At 38.4% G+C, this 17,161-nt stretch overlaps 1 protein-coding gene across 1 annotated transcript; it reads right to left on the reverse strand.

The window, feature by feature from the left end:
* Nucleotides 1-484: 484 nt before the first annotated feature.
* On the reverse strand, nt 485-15,993 carry LOC131768778 (capsule biosynthesis protein CapA). The gene is made up of 7 exons (XM_059084505.2): nt 15,898-15,993; nt 9,170-9,413; nt 4,326-4,470; nt 3,304-3,468; nt 2,586-2,819; nt 1,776-1,897; nt 485-868 (listed from the first exon to the last, which is right to left on the reverse strand). The coding sequence occupies exons 1-7, from the start codon at nt 15,956-15,958 to the stop codon at nt 721-723; spliced, it is 1,119 nt and encodes a 372-aa protein (XP_058940488.2). The 5' UTR covers nt 15,959-15,993; the 3' UTR covers nt 485-720.
* Nucleotides 15,994-17,161: the final 1,168 nt, after the last annotated feature.

The following is a 17,161-nucleotide window of genomic DNA, read 5'->3' on the forward strand; positions in this document are numbered from 1 at the left end:
CGTCGCTGAGTAGCCCGACCGCCTTTTGAATGCTAGAGAGCCTGTATGCCTGGTGCTTTTCATGACTGAGAAGATCAATTTCTTTATAAATTCTCGTCAACGGACATTCCGGTTCTCGTTTCGTTTAAGTGATTATTTCCCAAATCCCACTCCTTAAAATTGCCGTCGTTTTTTAATTGCTTAATATATGTCTAGAGGCGCTTAGGATTTTCCTTAATAGCCTCCCCCAGGTAGTTTCAAATGTAATTTTCTCTTGCAGACTTCAAGCTCTTGTATAGGCATTTTCTGGCGGCAAGGAAATCATGCCAGTGAGTAGATTTCCCGAGTTCTTAGCCTTGTTGTAAAGCCGCTCATAAGCTCTTGTTTTTCTTCTTAACAACCTACCGAACCATGGGACATTTTATCTCGAGCTTATCATTCTTTGTGGTACGTATGCAAGTGTCCATTATTCTATACTATACTTTATTATATAAAATGTGGCGTTTTACGAGGATTTCTAATGCTTAGAAAAAGCCGTAACTGTAAAATTGCGATAATTTTTCACGCGTGTTGGATATCGCCAATAAAGTGCCTACACCTCTCTAGATTTTCGCGCCAAGTAAAAAAAATCTTTTTGAAGATCAAATAAACAATGAGATTGTTAGGGAAGAAATTTGTTTTAAATAGTGTTTGGAAGTTGAAATGTTTTTATACTGAATTCTTCCTGGTAAAACTTGATCATTAATTCTTGAGACATTTACAATGTTGATCTTCAGCTCCGCATACAGTGATCCATTTTGCGTTCTTTGTGGGCTCTGGGTGCAGTCGTTTATTTTTTTGATCGAACGCGACTTTCAGTGGAAGATACTTTGCCCCCAAGACTCCTCTCCTAAGAAGGGAGATGATTAAATGAAATTAAAAAGAAATGAAAAATATACAAAATATTTTCTCCTTAGTGAAAATAATTGCTTGTAACTTATTATTCCGGTCAAAATCGCGGGAAAGTCTCATTTAAAAATATTGCTGTTTTTGAAAACACGCTGTTTCACTAAGATGTTCAAAGACATCCATAACACTGCTGTCTTGTGACTACATCTCAGTTCCGATTTTTTTTAGATCCAGATATGGGAATTTTCCAGTTTTCAGCGAGAGAATATCAACTGTTGATATTGTCCTGTTTTCAGTGACTTTGGTTTTTTTTTTCTTTGTACGAAATTTTTATTACCTTTACATTTTTCTGTTTCACAAAAAAAAAAACTGGTGTATTCTTTATTCACAAATTTAACAATCGATTCAAAACAAGCCCTGTTAAATTACTTAAAAGTAAGGGTTTGCACTTTTTAACGGAAACGACCCTATTAGCCTGTGTATTTATTCCAAAACGTTGTTGGTTTCTTTAGAAAGCAATATACTCAAATAATGCCCGATCAACGATTGTCGACTCTTTTCAGTGCCTATATCTGACAAAAGCTTACAGACATAGACTGGTAATATGAAACATCTAAAGAACTTCTTTAACACTTGAATTTCAGTCATATCTACCTTTCAATAATGACTAACCATTCACCTTTTTCATAACTATCTCACTCTTCCTGTGTCGCTCTTTAATCCCTACACTTATTCTTCAGATTTCTCTTTATGGACAAAGATATCATAGCAGCTAACATTAATGCACCTTTCAGATTCCAAAGTACTGCGTTCTCCTCTAGAAAGATTTTAACTAAGCTTGAAGATGAAAAATTTGATTGTGGTTTAAAGAAGCCCTGGAAAAATTAAAATGCAAAGTGGTACTATACCTTGAAACTGTGACTTTAAGCATCCGGGACAGTTTCAACGCGTTGCAGTTCCCAAGGCCAAAGTGCTCGTATCTCTCAATTAATTTTTTATTGGATTTCTTGCCAAATATTCCGTAAACGTTCTGAAAAATAAATCGAACATGTATATAGAAACTTGGAAGTACCGTTAGAATATATTAGGCAAGCCTGCGAAAACAAACAAAATAGGGGAGAGGAAAATAAATGATGAACACACAAGTACGAAAAGAAAAAACAAAACAAAACAAAACAAAAAAACAGAAGAAAACGGAAAGGGAGAAACATGAATTAAAAGGCAATCAGCGCGAAGAAATGACAAAATTATGCATGATGTTGAAAGAGTTATTCTCTTTGGAATATAGCAATAGGTAGAAGTAAAAAATATTTCTTGAAATATTTATCCAAAAAGCGAGTTTACAGCCTTTCACCTTGATTACTACATCTTTACTTGAAAAATGCAGCTTTCTATATAGTCGATCTGAGCAGTATCCTCGAAGCTAGTTTGCCAAATATAAACCTAGTATGGCCTGGCTTGCCGAGGAGTTCCCTTCCTTTCATTTGGATGTTCGGTGTTAAATAGGAACGTCCGAGTTTCGAATCATTACACGAGACTCTCATATTTTTTTCTTTTCTCATACTCGAGAAAAACTGAAATATTTGGGAGAGGTCAGACGTGAGGATCGAGTACGGCGAGGCTTTTACGTCATGTCAACCACCCAAACATTTCCTCACTCGGTCTTTCCATTCAGTCAATAACTTGTAATCACTGGTTGAATCTTAAGAATGCGTTACCGGATTAACAGCACTTGGTGGTCGGTTAGTATGAAAAAGAAAATTTCCCAAGCTGTAGGAGATAAGTTTATTATCTTGAAGACAGTGATCCTGAAGAACGTGTGGATGAGCTCCAATGATCATATCCACCCCAAGAGACATCAGGTGTTTGTTTATGTGCTTTTGGGAGGAGACGGGTTCTAAAGTGAGTTCTTCACCATAGTGCATGAAAATGACTGTAATGTCAACTTTGGCCTATGGAAGTAAAACCAAAAAAAAAATTAAGCAAAGTATAACTAGTCAATACCAGTGTTATAGAATGACTAGAAGGATAGATCCTTATGCAATTCAAATAAAAGAGGATGATATGAAATGCATAGAAATAAAATTAAAACTCGAAGTAGATGATGAATGAATTGTTTCGGGGAGCAGGGATGGCGCAGCATTAATAAGGAAGTAACATCTGACTTGAGTTTCTCTTTGGTTCTCACCCTGATCCGAGGGTTTTTCTCTCTCCACCACATCAACGTTGTGAATTCCAATTCGACATGGAAACATTAGACAAGAAAGCTACCTCGTGGAATGTCCACGGCCATATTTTATAGTTAAGAAGGAGGCGCTAATTTTCTGGACCAATCAGAAAGCGAAGTTAAGCAAAACCAAAGTAATCCTAAATCAGTTTCGACACTCAATTAAAAACCGCCCTGATGATCATAAAGATATTAAACTTGAGTTAAACCTTCTTTAGCCTCCTAATGTCTCTAGTGGCGATATCATCTTCATAAATGGCGGGACCCGAGTTGAACAACTTCCTCATTTCGCTGCAGTTTTTCTCTGAAGTGACTACTGAGCAATAACCGAGGAATGCTATAGTGATTCTGCCTCTTTTAATAATAAAAGGTTCCTAAAACATGACAACAAAAATATTGATATCAGCTTAAAGCTGGTTTAAGATGTATCTGTTAAGATCTAGCTGGAGTAAATGCAACGTTAACAGCGGAAGATACTGTTGTATGGAATTTAATATGGGCCTGTTTATATTGAGGTGTCAATATAACCTCTCATTTCATCTTGATCATGTTAACATAAAAGCAGGAGAAACACGCCTAGCCGTCATAGGCATTCACAATTTTCCCTATAAAAGTCTCAAGATGGGGTAACCCACCTAGCCAAGGTTGCCCTCACGTTACATTTGCAAGCGCGCTAACAACCTCTTGAAACCGTTTCGAGGTAAAGGCTTTACTCTGGGATCCCGGGATTGTAAGATTGTATGTAAACATGGTAAACATGATCTATTTTTTTAACCACAGCTAAGCAATTTACCTCACCTACTTCAGGGTCCTTAGCCTCAATGAAGACAGGCCCTAAGAGTACCCAGATGTTGCAACTAAGCTACAGTACACCTGTCTAAATTGATAAATTGTGAAGCGCCCGTTAAGCCGACCAATAGTTATGACACCTTCTTAAACCCTGTCGAGTGAAGAATCATCAAGTGTGATGGTTTCACAATATACGTCTCGTTGAAAAGATTTGCAGAACTCTTCCAGACGCTCCCTTGCTGTTCACCAATTCATTCGGTTATTAAAAATACCCAGGTCACAAGATAGTAATACAACGTTGAAAAGATGTCTAAAATGTTAAACTGATGTATTTTCAAATAAAATAATTGTATTGGTTTGAGATTAAATCTCTATGCCTTCCCTAAATATTCTTCCATCTCGTTTCCGGGAAAATGGGGTATAAAATAGTGCGTTACTATACCTGAGAGGAGTCATATTTTCCGAAACTTATTCCAAAATACTTTATACCCGTCTTTTCCAGGACTTCAGAAGTAAAATTAGCTCCTACACCGCCCAAATCGTTCAAGTGATTGTTGGCAATAGTCACGGCATCAAATCCTGCAAACCTGCATTGAGGATCCAAGAGTATAGCTATCAGGTATGTGCAATGTATACCATGCTACTAGACCTGAATACTTCTAATTGCAAATGAATAATTTCAGACCAGCTCCTCACTTCTGAGATGGTTGAAAACGGAGGTAAAATAATATTTCACATGTTACTTTCATATTCTTCCTTTTTATGAAATTCTTTTATCGTGTTAATGAACCTTTTTTGTATATTTCTTAATATACAAAAGAGTAAATCTGTATACCGGCTAAAATTTACTCAATTAATATTAGCGGAGCTCGCAGCGCGCGCAGCGTAGCCCCAAAATAGTAGTCAAGCCAAAAAAATTGGACTTACGACCGCGCGACCGTAAAAGGTGCTACTTTCAGCATGCGCGGCTAATTGTAACGCGGGCACGTCAACGCCGTAGCCTTACTCTTGTCTTGCGGAAGTTTGAGCACAATGCGGGTGCAACACTTGCACGAAATAGTAATAACCCATCAAGCCGAAAAAAATTTGGACTTGAGACCGTACGACCGACAGAACAAGGTGCTACTTTTAGCATGCGCGGCCAACTGCATTGCGGGCACTATCTTAGTCATTACGTTATGGAAGGGCGCTGGAGAAGGTAATGCGCAGGCTAGACTGCGTGCGTAACTTGGTATGCGCCAAGAGACACCGGCAGATGAGACAATGAAATGTGCAAACTCGAGTCCCGAGCTTTAGTGCAGTGTACTGCGGGCACACGGTTAGGCATTATACGAGGGCTTCACGTGGACTAGTGGATATGAAGCCGCTTAAGCAAATCATTTTCAACCCGCATTTGGAGCGGGAAATCAAACTGGTAAGGTTGTAGTTGAACAGTACGTCTCAGAATTTTGCAATTTCTAATAAACTCGCAAAGCAACAAAACCGGCAGAGATAAAGCTTTGTCAACCGGACAGCCCAACTTCATCAAAACATTGGCAACAGGAGCGATTAGCAAATCAATGATGCAAAAAAGAGAGCCTATTCCCACATACACCCTCCTCAATCCTGTCAGCTTATAGTGGACATGGCATTTCAAACATGGTGTATATGCCACAAATTTTCCATTTCCCTGACTAATTATTTTGTAATTGTGTTTACACAATTGGGTAGAAATATAAAATAGAGACTTCGACGTCAAGTTTTAATTATGATATTCTAGTTCTAGCTTGTCTTCCTCTGAAGCAAACTTTCGCAGCGCAAGAAACATGTTAGACAATTTCGTATTTCATTAGCTAGAGTTGCTAAGATCATGGGAAGTTAGCTTAAAAACAGGTAAATTTTATGCAGTTACAGCGGAGATTGCCGAATTAAATAACAGAAAATATCTCGAAAGGAAGCCGCGTATTTCCAGCCAGAGGACGATCATGAAACAAGGACAGCCGAACGAGGAAAAGTTAAAATTAAAAAAAATTACAGGTTCAAACACGAGTTGAAAGTTGCTCTTCTATTCAATTTTCTACGCTAAACAGAGGAGGTTGTAACTTTAGGGAAACACGGTGAGGCAAGCAGTCATAACTGGCAATTTCAAGAGAAGATTTGAGAGAAGTCCATACGATTCTGGCGTATAATTTTACTGATTCGCTGTTCTCACGTGTATGCTCTTCAATCGACAGGTGATGTCTTAAAACACGAAGTGGTTTACCGTCGTTTCTTTCAATTTTGGCTCATCTTCCCAAACCGAAATTATCAGTCACGCTCAATAGAATATAATTTCAACTGATGCTCACATCATACACTTCCTCTGAAGAAGAAATAGATTTCGATATCTTCGAAAATTTGCTCAAACCATCAGGAACAGGTAGTTTATAAAGCATGTAATGACCTAAATCGACCTAAAACCACCTAAAACCACCTGAAACCACCTACAACCACCAACGGAATACTATTTTTATCATTTCGAGGCATTTTTGTGGCAATTTTGTTGACAAATGTAAATACACACGGGTAATGTTGTCTTGTTTCGCGGGTTCCCATCAATAGCGAAAACTAATACCCCTGAAAATTAAGTCACTGTCTGCGACATTTGCCCATCCGATGGCTCACATGGCTAGGGAAAACACAAAGAAAATATATTAAAGTTCACACGGCAACCAGGTGGACAATCAGACATAGTTTGTTGCTACACTGGTTTGCAGATTTAATGAATGTAACCGAAGAAGTTACAATTCATTCAGGAATAACAGCAAAACCAGTCGCTGGTTCCCTTTCATCAAGAGCGTTACTATTTGTAACTGGTTTTTGGCAGAAAGAGAAGAAAAGTTTTTGTATAGCCATTTGCCTTTAGGACATCGGAAAGATATTTCCTCTCCTCAGCCTTCGAATCGAGTGATGATGGTAGACAGTCAGTCCTCCTAAGTAAAGTTTTGGCTACAGACTTCTTATGGCAAATAGCCATAAAACCTATTTTCCATAAGAAGTACATACATACAGGGTGTTACTGAACCCATCAAGAGAATTTTGAATAGCCACAACGTTAAAGTTGCTCAAAAACCTTTTCAGACTTTGGGGCATATTTTCGCCAAACCTAAGGATCCTGTCACGAAAGAACAACGAACCGACGCCATTTATTCTATTCCTTGCAATGACTGTGACAACGAATACATCGGACAGACCAAACGCCAGTTTGGTACACGGTTAAAAGAGCACCAAAAAGCGGTTTTTCTTTGCAAAAAGGAAAATTCAGCTTTATCGGAGCATACTTGCCTAACCAACAATACAATTGGGTGGGATAATTCTAAAATTATCACCAGTAATCGGCGTTACCACCAGCGCCTTTGTTTGGAGGCTTGGCACATTAACTCTGCCCACGCTCCTTTAAATCGTGACGATGGCGGTCTGCTTCCTGACGCTTATTTACACCTCGTCAGAAAAAAAGGCTGCTAGTTAGTGATCATATAAAAGGACCTCTTGTTGCAGCGTTTAGATCACCCCTGATGAAGGCACTAGACAGGAGTGTCGAAACGTTGGGTCTATGAATTGTAACTTCTTCGGTTACATTCATTAAATCTGCAAACCAGTGTAGCATCAAACTATGTCACAAAGAAAATTGTTTACACAGGAACAGCATCAAGAGCCTTAAGGCCTTTCGAGTAATACATAGACTACATTCTCTAGGTCAGTGTCAGTCGAGGTCTGAGTTTTCGAGGTCTGCTTTTTTCAAAGTCCGACAGAGGTCAACGGGACTCCAAGTAGGTAGTCTGAAATTTGATGAGGTTGCGTAGAATAACATCGGGGTCGATTTGCTTCAGGGAATTCCGAGCAACCCTAACCATCTGAAACTGCTTCAAATTGGGCTGCAGAGTGAGCGTACAACAAAGAAAACAAAATAGTATTATAATAAGTTGGTATTATTCAAAGAAAAAAATAAGATTGGCTGAGAATAGGAAACCACGAAAAGAACAATGACATTGGAAGCGATGTGTGATAAACAGAACTTGCAAATCTCACGAGATGCATGTAACTTTTAAAGTCCCTAAAATTACCGCACTTACAAGCAGCATCTTTACGAGTTCCAAACGCGATATAGATCGAGTTGCACTCCAAACCCTGCGATTACGATCTCAAATCGGCCTTTGATTCAAATATCATTTTTTACATAGAATCATTTCTTCACGCAGTTGCTCATCTCAAGATCGCCATAAAATAGCCGATAGTATGGATATGAGCGCGACCTTCGCAGTGATGAACACTACTTAAGCAGTAGTGAAGAGAAGGCCCAAAAAAGGTTCCAAATCCTAAAAAATTTTCGAATCCCGCATAGGCCACATTTTCACCACAGCTTAAGTGGTGTTCATTACTGCAAAGATCACTTTCATATTCATTTCATAAAAACCGCAGTTCAAAGATATGATTTTCATATATTTACAGTCGTTGAATCGATAGTATCTTGTTAAACGAGTAAAGAGGGTAAGTTTCTGAAGAAACTGCGCTGCTTCGTCTGTGGCAGGGCATAACAAGATGATTTGGTTTTATCGACTGAGTTTATAATGTTAATTGGCTACCGTAAAGAGTTTATAAAGCTGACGTTCCGAGCTTTAGCCCATGTCAGAGGGAATAACTAAGAGCTTACGCTAGAAATGTCAGTATCAGAAACTCTTTATATCCTATTGTAAATTTCTCTGCCTTTGACAAATTGATAAATAAATAAATAACGGTTTAGTTACGGGATAAATGAGCCAGATGTTGGTTTAATGCAGCTCGAACGAAAAGAGGAGCTCAAATGCACTATCCCACGCCTTAATAGTAGAACCAAATGACAAAAAATTTTAATTCCGCACCGTCTAAAGGAAACCTCCACTAGTAGAGAAAATCGTCCTTAAATCATCAGAAACAAACTTTAGACATAAAATCTGTTGGCATTAAAAAAAGGTATGGGTTGTATTAAAACTAGAATTTTATGCGCGCCGCCATTTGGATGATGTGCCCTTATAGGCCACAAAAGAATTATTTAGCGTCTGATGATAAAAGTGGCAGCCGTGTTACGGGAAATCATTTTTGTTTGTATTTCTTTCTGGTTCTTTTTTTCCCATATGTACTTGTTTCACAATTTTTTTCCAAGAGACTTCGTAAAACACGAAATTTTCATGCAGTTAAACGGAAGCTTGTTCTGGCAGTGGAGGCCTCTTTTAAAAACGATTTCTTCCTTGAGTAAATTTTAACTTTACCAGTTTCCGTTATGATTTTCACCTGAGCGCTGATGCAGCTTTAGGAATGGCATATAGCAAAACTGATTTACTCCCTCGGCAAATGTGAGTAAGAACATTTTGGTTGGCAAATGGTGACTCCAAATTACCCACTGAAATGTCCGCCTCTCTGATGAAAGGAGCCACGTCATTGAAAGTATCATTGTACGTATGGTACTTGTGGTCAACATAGTATTTGATGGGGCCAGCAAAGGAAATATCTCCCACGAACAGTAATGTAACTTCATCTAAAATGTTCAAAGAAGCAAATATCTTGATATTACAATTAATATAACAATAACATTCAGTTTCGAGATTTCTGTCGCATGATTGTTGATAATGGCGATGCCCAAATCAACTATCATGCATGTAGATTAGGGTTTTTCGAAATTTCGTGCCATTTTTAAAATGTACTGTGTTATTCCTAGAAACCTGTTATAACATAAATGAAGAGAAATAATGAAAACAAAAAAGGGAAACTCCCGTGAAGTAGCGGATGATAGTCAGTCCACTTTGCTCACCAGGAGAGACCATAAAATCATTTTCTCACTTCGGTCGTGGAATAGATAACGAGTGTCGCTGCTAATCAGATCGTACCATTCGTTAAGGAATCGAACAATCGGTAGATTCATAAAAAAATCATATATTCTAGGACTATCTTCTCGTAATTTCATCAAAATCATGACTTTGATTGGTATTCAATGAAGATGTGCACATCTCTGTTTTGTTTAAGCCAATTTGAATATATCTTTGCGCCGTCTGTTTTCTTCCTTTCTTGTTTTAAGGAATGTCTATTCTTCTTTGCTACTTTCATCCCAGACAATAGGAGGTATATAAAAGCCTGTTGACTTTTTACAGCGTGGCAAAAAATAATCTTCGCGTCGAAAGAGAAATGGGCAGTTATCAAAATACACACATGGAAATAGATTCGATATACAAACACATATTTGACTCATAGATAAAGTGACAAGTTAATCTTTGAGAGCTAAACTGTAACCCTTAAGAATACACACATTGAAGCGTAGACAAAAAAAGGAAGAAAAAAACGGTCTTTGTGAAGTTAAACAATGAGTCGTCCTTGTCACACACGAAACACCCTGAAATCGCTATGAAAAGGTTTTGCTATGGACATATTTCAAAATGTAACAAAGAATGATGAACTAAGCTCTATTGATTGCTGTTCGAACTGCAATGGCCTCGGGGACATGCACATTTATCATCTTCATTTTCAAAAGGGAAACACATAAGAAAAATAGTATGTAATTATTGACTGACTGGTGTGGCCGAAAGAAAACTTATTTGGCTCGAGTTCATGACGCAGGTGCCGAACGCTGCAAGGCCTGCATGTCATAGCCAATAGACAGATACTTTTGCTGCACGACTTTACTCAGTAACTAAAACCATCAGCCGTCAGTCGTAGTGTGAAAAAGACGAGACCAAACAACGGCATGGAAGGTTGGTAGAAGCCTCACAAGTCACTCGATAAAACCATCTGCCACCCTTAACAACTGGGTGATAAATGACGATGAAAAAGGCACCAGTACACCTGTTTGGCAATGTGGGGAAAAGATTATACAAAACAACGGCTTGGAAAGTTACTGGAAGCTTCACAGGTCACTTGATAAAACCATTTGTCATCCTTAACAAATGGGTGACAAATGATGATGAAACAGGCACCAGTACACCTGTTTGTGAATGTCACAGGGTCTAAATAGGGTTATTGTTTTTCTGTAAATTTCTTTCGTTTGATATTGAAAGAAAAATATTTATGAAACTCTCAGAACATAAAACATAGCTTTATGCTTTCACGCCGATGACTGGTAATTGTAATTAATCAAAGTTCTTAATGAAGAACTGTTTTATTTACGCGGATAAGTGAAATAACCTACAATGTTCCTAAAGAAAGATGTTTTTCGTCTTGTCAGAAGCATGGGACTAAGAAAAAAATTCTGAGTTCCCATGAGGAATCGAACTTCAGACCTTCGGATTCCGCTTCGGATTTCGCCAAAGGTCTGAGGTCCGATACCTCATGGGAACTCAGAATGTTTTCTTTGTCCCACGCACGTGACAAGACGAAAAGCATCTTTCTTTATTTCTTTACCAAGCTCAAAACTTACTATCTCTCTTATTTCTATTTACTGTGCTTCTGTTTAGTGATTTGATCTGATTTGCTGAATTTAACGTCATTGGAATTTTGTGTACCTTTGATTTCGTTTTGGAACGGAGTTTCTGCAAAAACCACCGGTAAGACTATAATAATTATAACAACTTTATTTACGTGTCAACGTGATTTAACATTGCATGCTGCTAATTGGGGGACACTTAAGGTTCTTCCTGAAGCAAATTTCTTTGCAACCTTCTTCTTTTGTCTAATTGCCGCCTTCCACTCCTTTGTCGTGTAAGGTACATCTCTGACTCTTACTTTCTTTTTCTACACTAGGATTTGTTCGTTGACAATATAAGAACGTATCTCTGTAAAATAGCGTTTTTTATCATGAATGAATGAATGAATGAATGTAAACTTTATCAACGTGTCAATGTTTTTAGCTGTAGATTAGCTAACTGGGGACGCCTTAATGTTGGAAATACTTGTTAACAGCATAAAAATAGTTACTTCGAAATAATATAAAATGATTCTGTTCACGATTTACATATTATCTATTGTCTATTGTTGTCAATGAGATCTGGAAGGTTAATTTTTCTTATTGTGGTCTTAAATATCGCGAGGGTTGGTGACGTCCTTAATTCCTTACTAAGTTTTGACCAGATATGTTAGGACCCTCGTATCTATTTCTATTTTTACCTTAACTTGTAGTGTCAAAAGGAGGTATTTCAGAGTCCCAGTTTCTGAGACAGTATTGCGAGTTCTTAGTTTTGAATATTCGTGATAGGCGGCTTGGAACAAGATTGTTTTTACCTCATACACTAGAGCGGCAATATCTTGTAGACTTCTGTAGTATAGAGTCGGTAGCCTAGCACGAGCGAGGAGTACTTCTTACGTTTCCGACGTCTTTAATTTATATATTACCCGTAGTGCGCGCTCCTGTACCCGCTCAATCTTCCTACTCTCGAATGACTTACAGAAATTCCATACAAGTGGTAATATGGCACTCTTGTACAATGTTAACTTGGCGTTACATGGAATTAGATTGTGCAGACGGACCATTACTTTTACGTTTCGGCTAGCTCTAGTGCGTAGGTTGCTGACATGATCTGCAAAGTTGAGATTTTCGTCGATGTAGAAGCCTAACAATTTTATTTGTTCCGTTTTCATGATTTCCTGGTTGTCAATGTTCAGAGCTCTGTCAGTATTTGCGGCATCGATATTTCACGGATCGATGGATAAGGCTTGGAATTTCTCTGGGTTTGCTGGGAGAAAATTATTCTTGTACCACGCTAATGCTTGCCATCCCTAACTCATCAGATCTGAATCAACAGCCTCGTGGGTTTTTCCAGTTGAATACAGTTTGTTAGAAGTAAAAACTCTAACACTCGTTGTCTTGTTGTCTCCTTCTTTTTCTTTCTCTCTTACTACAAAAGTTATTACAACGGGGACTAGCTCTGATCTCTCGAGGAAAGTGTGGGTCACCGCTTATAAAGGTGACACTTACTGAGCTGTCAGTCTCTAACTTTTATCATGTTTTTGATAGCGAATCACGTTGGGCTACACAGAACGGAGTTCGCATACTAAGTAGATACCTTCGCGATGTTTACGCTTTACGAAATATAAAAAATATGTAAATTATAATAAACTTAAAAACAGAATTAAAATCATACATCAAAAGATATCTTAAAATAAAATATTCCTTGAAGGTTGTTCCGTAACAGTAGAATAAACACAAAATTCGGAGAAGAAAGGGCGTACCCAAGGTACTGCCCCGAAAAGAGCTACGTGGTAAGTCGTATAAGTTATCTAATTACAACTTCAGTGCGGAAGATGAAAAGTACTACATGTTTACACTTTAAGTCACCTTTAAGAAAAAGAGGTGTCGAACGTGCTAAACTAAAAACTGAAAACTATTTTCCTGATCGGGAATTCGATAAGGATTTAGCCTAAAAACGAGAGTATTAAGTGGATAAAAGTATAAAGGAGGGTTATTTCCAGGAAATTCCTGTACGGGATCAAATTCTATGGGGTAGAGTCATTTTCTTAGTAATGAATTATTTTTTTAGCAACATAATAAAAATATACTGATATCTAGCCGCAACCCGCAGTTTACTTAAAAACATCTGTCTCCATGTCAAATTCACGATCATAACAAGGAAAAGGTAACCAAACTCTACCTGTAAGATAAGACTGCCAGAAGGAATAAGAAATGATCAACTGGCTTATCATTATGTCTACTGAATGGCTTATGCAAATATGTTATTTCCATTCATTTTACAACACTAATATAGGAAGCCCTTACAATGCTTTTAGATGAGATATATTTCTATTTTTATCGTTTTACAAGTTGATGGTCGCCTGCGTACATTGTCAGATTTAACTCATTTACATGGTATGACTTGTCGTTTTGGAGCATGTTCTACAATAAGGGCCCAAGTGCCGTACTTTGGGGACAGCCACGTTCCATCGTTTTCCATTCACTAATGTGGTCATTAATCTTCATTCTGTTGAGCCTCTTGTCGAGGAAAGATCTAATTAAGTCCAACGAGCTGCTGCCGAATCCGTAAGTTCCCAGCTTCTTTACAGTTAGAGAATGGCGTAAGGAATCGAACGCCTTCCTCATGGCGGTTGATAGGATTGTAACGATCTCCTTTCTATGCACAGCCTGCTGCCATTCCTCGAGTAATGTTAGCAGAGTTGTTTCGTAACTATGCTGTCTTTTGTAGGCCGTCATTCTTTGATATAAGGTTGAGTCGAAGTGACCTACTATCCGCTTACTAAGTAAGTGTTCAAATATTTTGTCTATACAGACGGGAGATGTGATTGGACGGTAATTCTTTTCTTCTTGGTGGCCACCCTTTTTAAGAACCGGAGTTCATGTTCCCCTCTTCCCGGCAGTAGACCGCTGGCTCAGTCTGATGTTGTTATTGTAGAGGCTTGTTAGAGACGGCGCTACTCCGCTAGCTATCTTCTTGCGTAAGGTCGATAACTTTCAAAGCGATTTGGTACAAAGATCTCAACCATCGCCAAAACTTCCCTGAGTGGCTTTCGCCGATTGCTCAGATCGGCCAATAAAATCACCGATATCTAGCAAGTTGGATAAATAAATGACTGTCGATATATGAAAATCATATATGTTTAAAAAAACGGATATCGAAGCGATCCTCGCAGTTATGAGCTCTACTTAAGCAGTAGTGAAAATAAGGCCTGATTAATAGTTAAAACAAGGCCTGATTTCACATATATAACTCAAATAATCGGGTCAAAGAGTTTTATCATATTGCTATGGCTTGTGGCCGATGTAGAGTAAAGTGTGAAAGCGTTTATTCCATTGTTCTAATATGATAAAGTGAATTTGGCACCAGGATTCAAACAATCCTGTGTTCCTAAATGGGGTTAAAATCGCAGGTAACCCATAGAATATGTCATTTAGACAGGTAACCTCCTCCGTAGTGATACAATTCTAAAGTCCCACCGTGTTTTCATTGTTAAGAGAGTGTAAACTAGAGTAATTCCCGCCCACTGCTCAAGGCTCAAATTACTACCTTGTGGAGATAACGAAGGACAATTCAGCACTAAAATATCAGAAGAAACTGTTCTTCATTGAATTGGTGTTCTATGGTTTTTTATTTTTTTCTAGATCAGCATCCCTACAGGCAAGTTTTCCGCCCTTTGTTCTTTGCTCATAAATCATTTTGATTTCACAATATTGATTTTGGTGTTCTTACAGCTCTGAATTTTTCAATCTCAGTACGTCAGAAACTGGTGTATACCTCAATCACACCAAAGCTTAAACATGTTTCAAAGCTGTTTTGTCAAACACTGTTTAAATTTATTGTCAGTATAGAGGCTGCTTGAAACGATGTTTGTCGACTTCAAATTTAGCACATTGAAAGAAACGTTAGTGATTATTTGAATACTATGGACGATTCAGTTTTAGTTTTCCTTCACTGATTTTCATTCGGTTAAACCCTAGTTGACTAAACATGTTTTGCTGGTGTGAATGGGGTATTAGTTTGTAGTTTGAGAGCATGAGAGCATTTCTAACCATTATCCACTTGTAGGTGTAAGGTTAGTTTTCCTTGATATCCTTCTTGGAATCAAGATAATTTGAGGGGAAAGGTAAGAACAATACTTCACGCGCTCAGATAAAGGGAGAAATGAATTCTGGTAAAGTGAATAGAAACAGACAGAGTTCCCCAGTGAAGAAAGCTTATGGGGACTGATATCACGAAAGTTGGAACAAAAGAGCCGAGAGTTGATTAGCAAAATGGAGGTAAAAAACCATTTCGCAGTTACGCTAAATGAAGACCTTCTTAACTTGTTCGGTTTTGGTTAAAAAAAAATGCTTAAGTCGAGGGATCAATATAGTGCATTTTAGCACTTTTGGCCATAATGGTCGACAACGGGTAAATCATTTCACCTATTATATACTGTACCCATAGACATTGACAAGTAACTTTATTCTATAACTGTCAGCGATATGAAGCAGATTATTTGAGACAACGAGTATGAATATAATGAAGGTTTTAAATACAGTTTCAGTTCACTTATCCAAAATAATCTAATTCATTTTGCTTTTGCTGTAACTTTTTTTTCTATTGAAAGTAAAAGGAAAATCGTACCTTCTTTTCCAAGAACAGCGCACGTCATAGTCACCACGAGACAGATTATTTTTAAATTCATAATGTAACAAAGGCTGTGTAACGTCTATGTTTAAGATTTGCAATTGAAGACTTCTCAATGAAATTCAAAGACAATCTATCGCATGGTTAAACTTGCTTCATTACGTTTTATTGCAATCATCCCACCCCAAGCCTGCCACCTGTGAGACTTGAAACTTTAGATATTGATAGAGGTTTGACAGTCTTGTCATTTGAATCAAAAGATAAGCGCAACACGTTGGTAACCGTAAATTCCTTGCATTTATCCGCGTTGAGCTGCATATTCTGCTCATGAGACCAGTGCTGGACGGCGTCAACGGCGTTCTGGATGTTATCACGGCCTTCCTTAGGCACGATTTCGGCTATGGTGGTATCGTCCACATACTTCCACACATGTACGTCACTAACTCTCAGGTCATTTATCATTAAGATGAAAAGCCAGGAGCCCAGTTTTGTGCCTTTTGGCACACCAGCAGGGACAGACCCTCATTCTGAGTTGATACGCGGTGATACCTTTGCGTCAAGAAATCTACCACCCACAGGGCCACGCCTTGGGGGATAGATAGGTTAAAGATCTTGCATGGAAGCAAGTGCGTGTGGATGACAAGAGATAGAGAGAGACCGAAGGGCGACAAGGTTTGTACAGAGCTCGCGTCGCCAAAGATGTAGAAGATTGGTTAAGACCAGATCCAAGATCCGATCACCACGAGTTTGTTTGTTGCTCTGGGTGATAAATGGTGCCAGCAATCAAACGCGAGATGCCACGCGGAAGCAAAGTAAGTTAACATGTGGTGTGTGAACACGCTCTCATTATTAGTGTATCAGCACGAACGTTTATGCGCCTGCGATAAAGTGTGAGGCCTTCATTGAGTAAAAGGAGCAGTCGAGTGGTCTGCAAGGGTTTTATTACTAATTATAGTGCCAGGTTCCCGGCAAACCTCTCGCCAACTACTCTCAAATCTTCCCGCTGGCGGAGAAACGCGCGGCCCGCAGCGCTAATAATAAAGGGCTACTACCATGCAAAATAGCATGTGGCCGATTGGATATCTGCTAACTTTAATTAATAATTAAATGGCGAACAAAAAGCTAAGAACATAAATTGCAAAGTAATTGATTCAAACCCTCAAGAGAGGAAGAGAGATAATTTCCGATTTTGATTCTTTTTGGCAAGTGGGGAGATCTTTTTTAAAACGTATATCAACAAATTTAACGAGCGGCAGAATTA

This window comes from Pocillopora verrucosa, chromosome 10 (assembly GCF_036669915.1).
Source record: "Pocillopora verrucosa isolate sample1 chromosome 10, ASM3666991v2, whole genome shotgun sequence".
Classification (NCBI taxonomy): Eukaryota; Metazoa; Cnidaria; class Anthozoa; order Scleractinia; family Pocilloporidae; genus Pocillopora; species Pocillopora verrucosa.

Coding starts and splice junctions, on each gene's coding strand:
- LOC131768778 (XM_059084505.2), bottom strand. CDS start 15,958: ATGAATTTAAAAATAATCTGTCTCGTGGTGACTATGACGTGCGCTGTT. Junction 4,471..9,169: donor AAAGCTGCATCAGCGCTCAG/GTGAAAATCATA, acceptor TCCTCAATGCAG/GTTTGCAGGATTTGATGCCG. Junction 1,898..2,585: donor CACCAAGTGCTGTTAATCCG/GTAACGCATTCT, acceptor TTTATTTTTCAG/AACGTTTACGGAATATTTGG.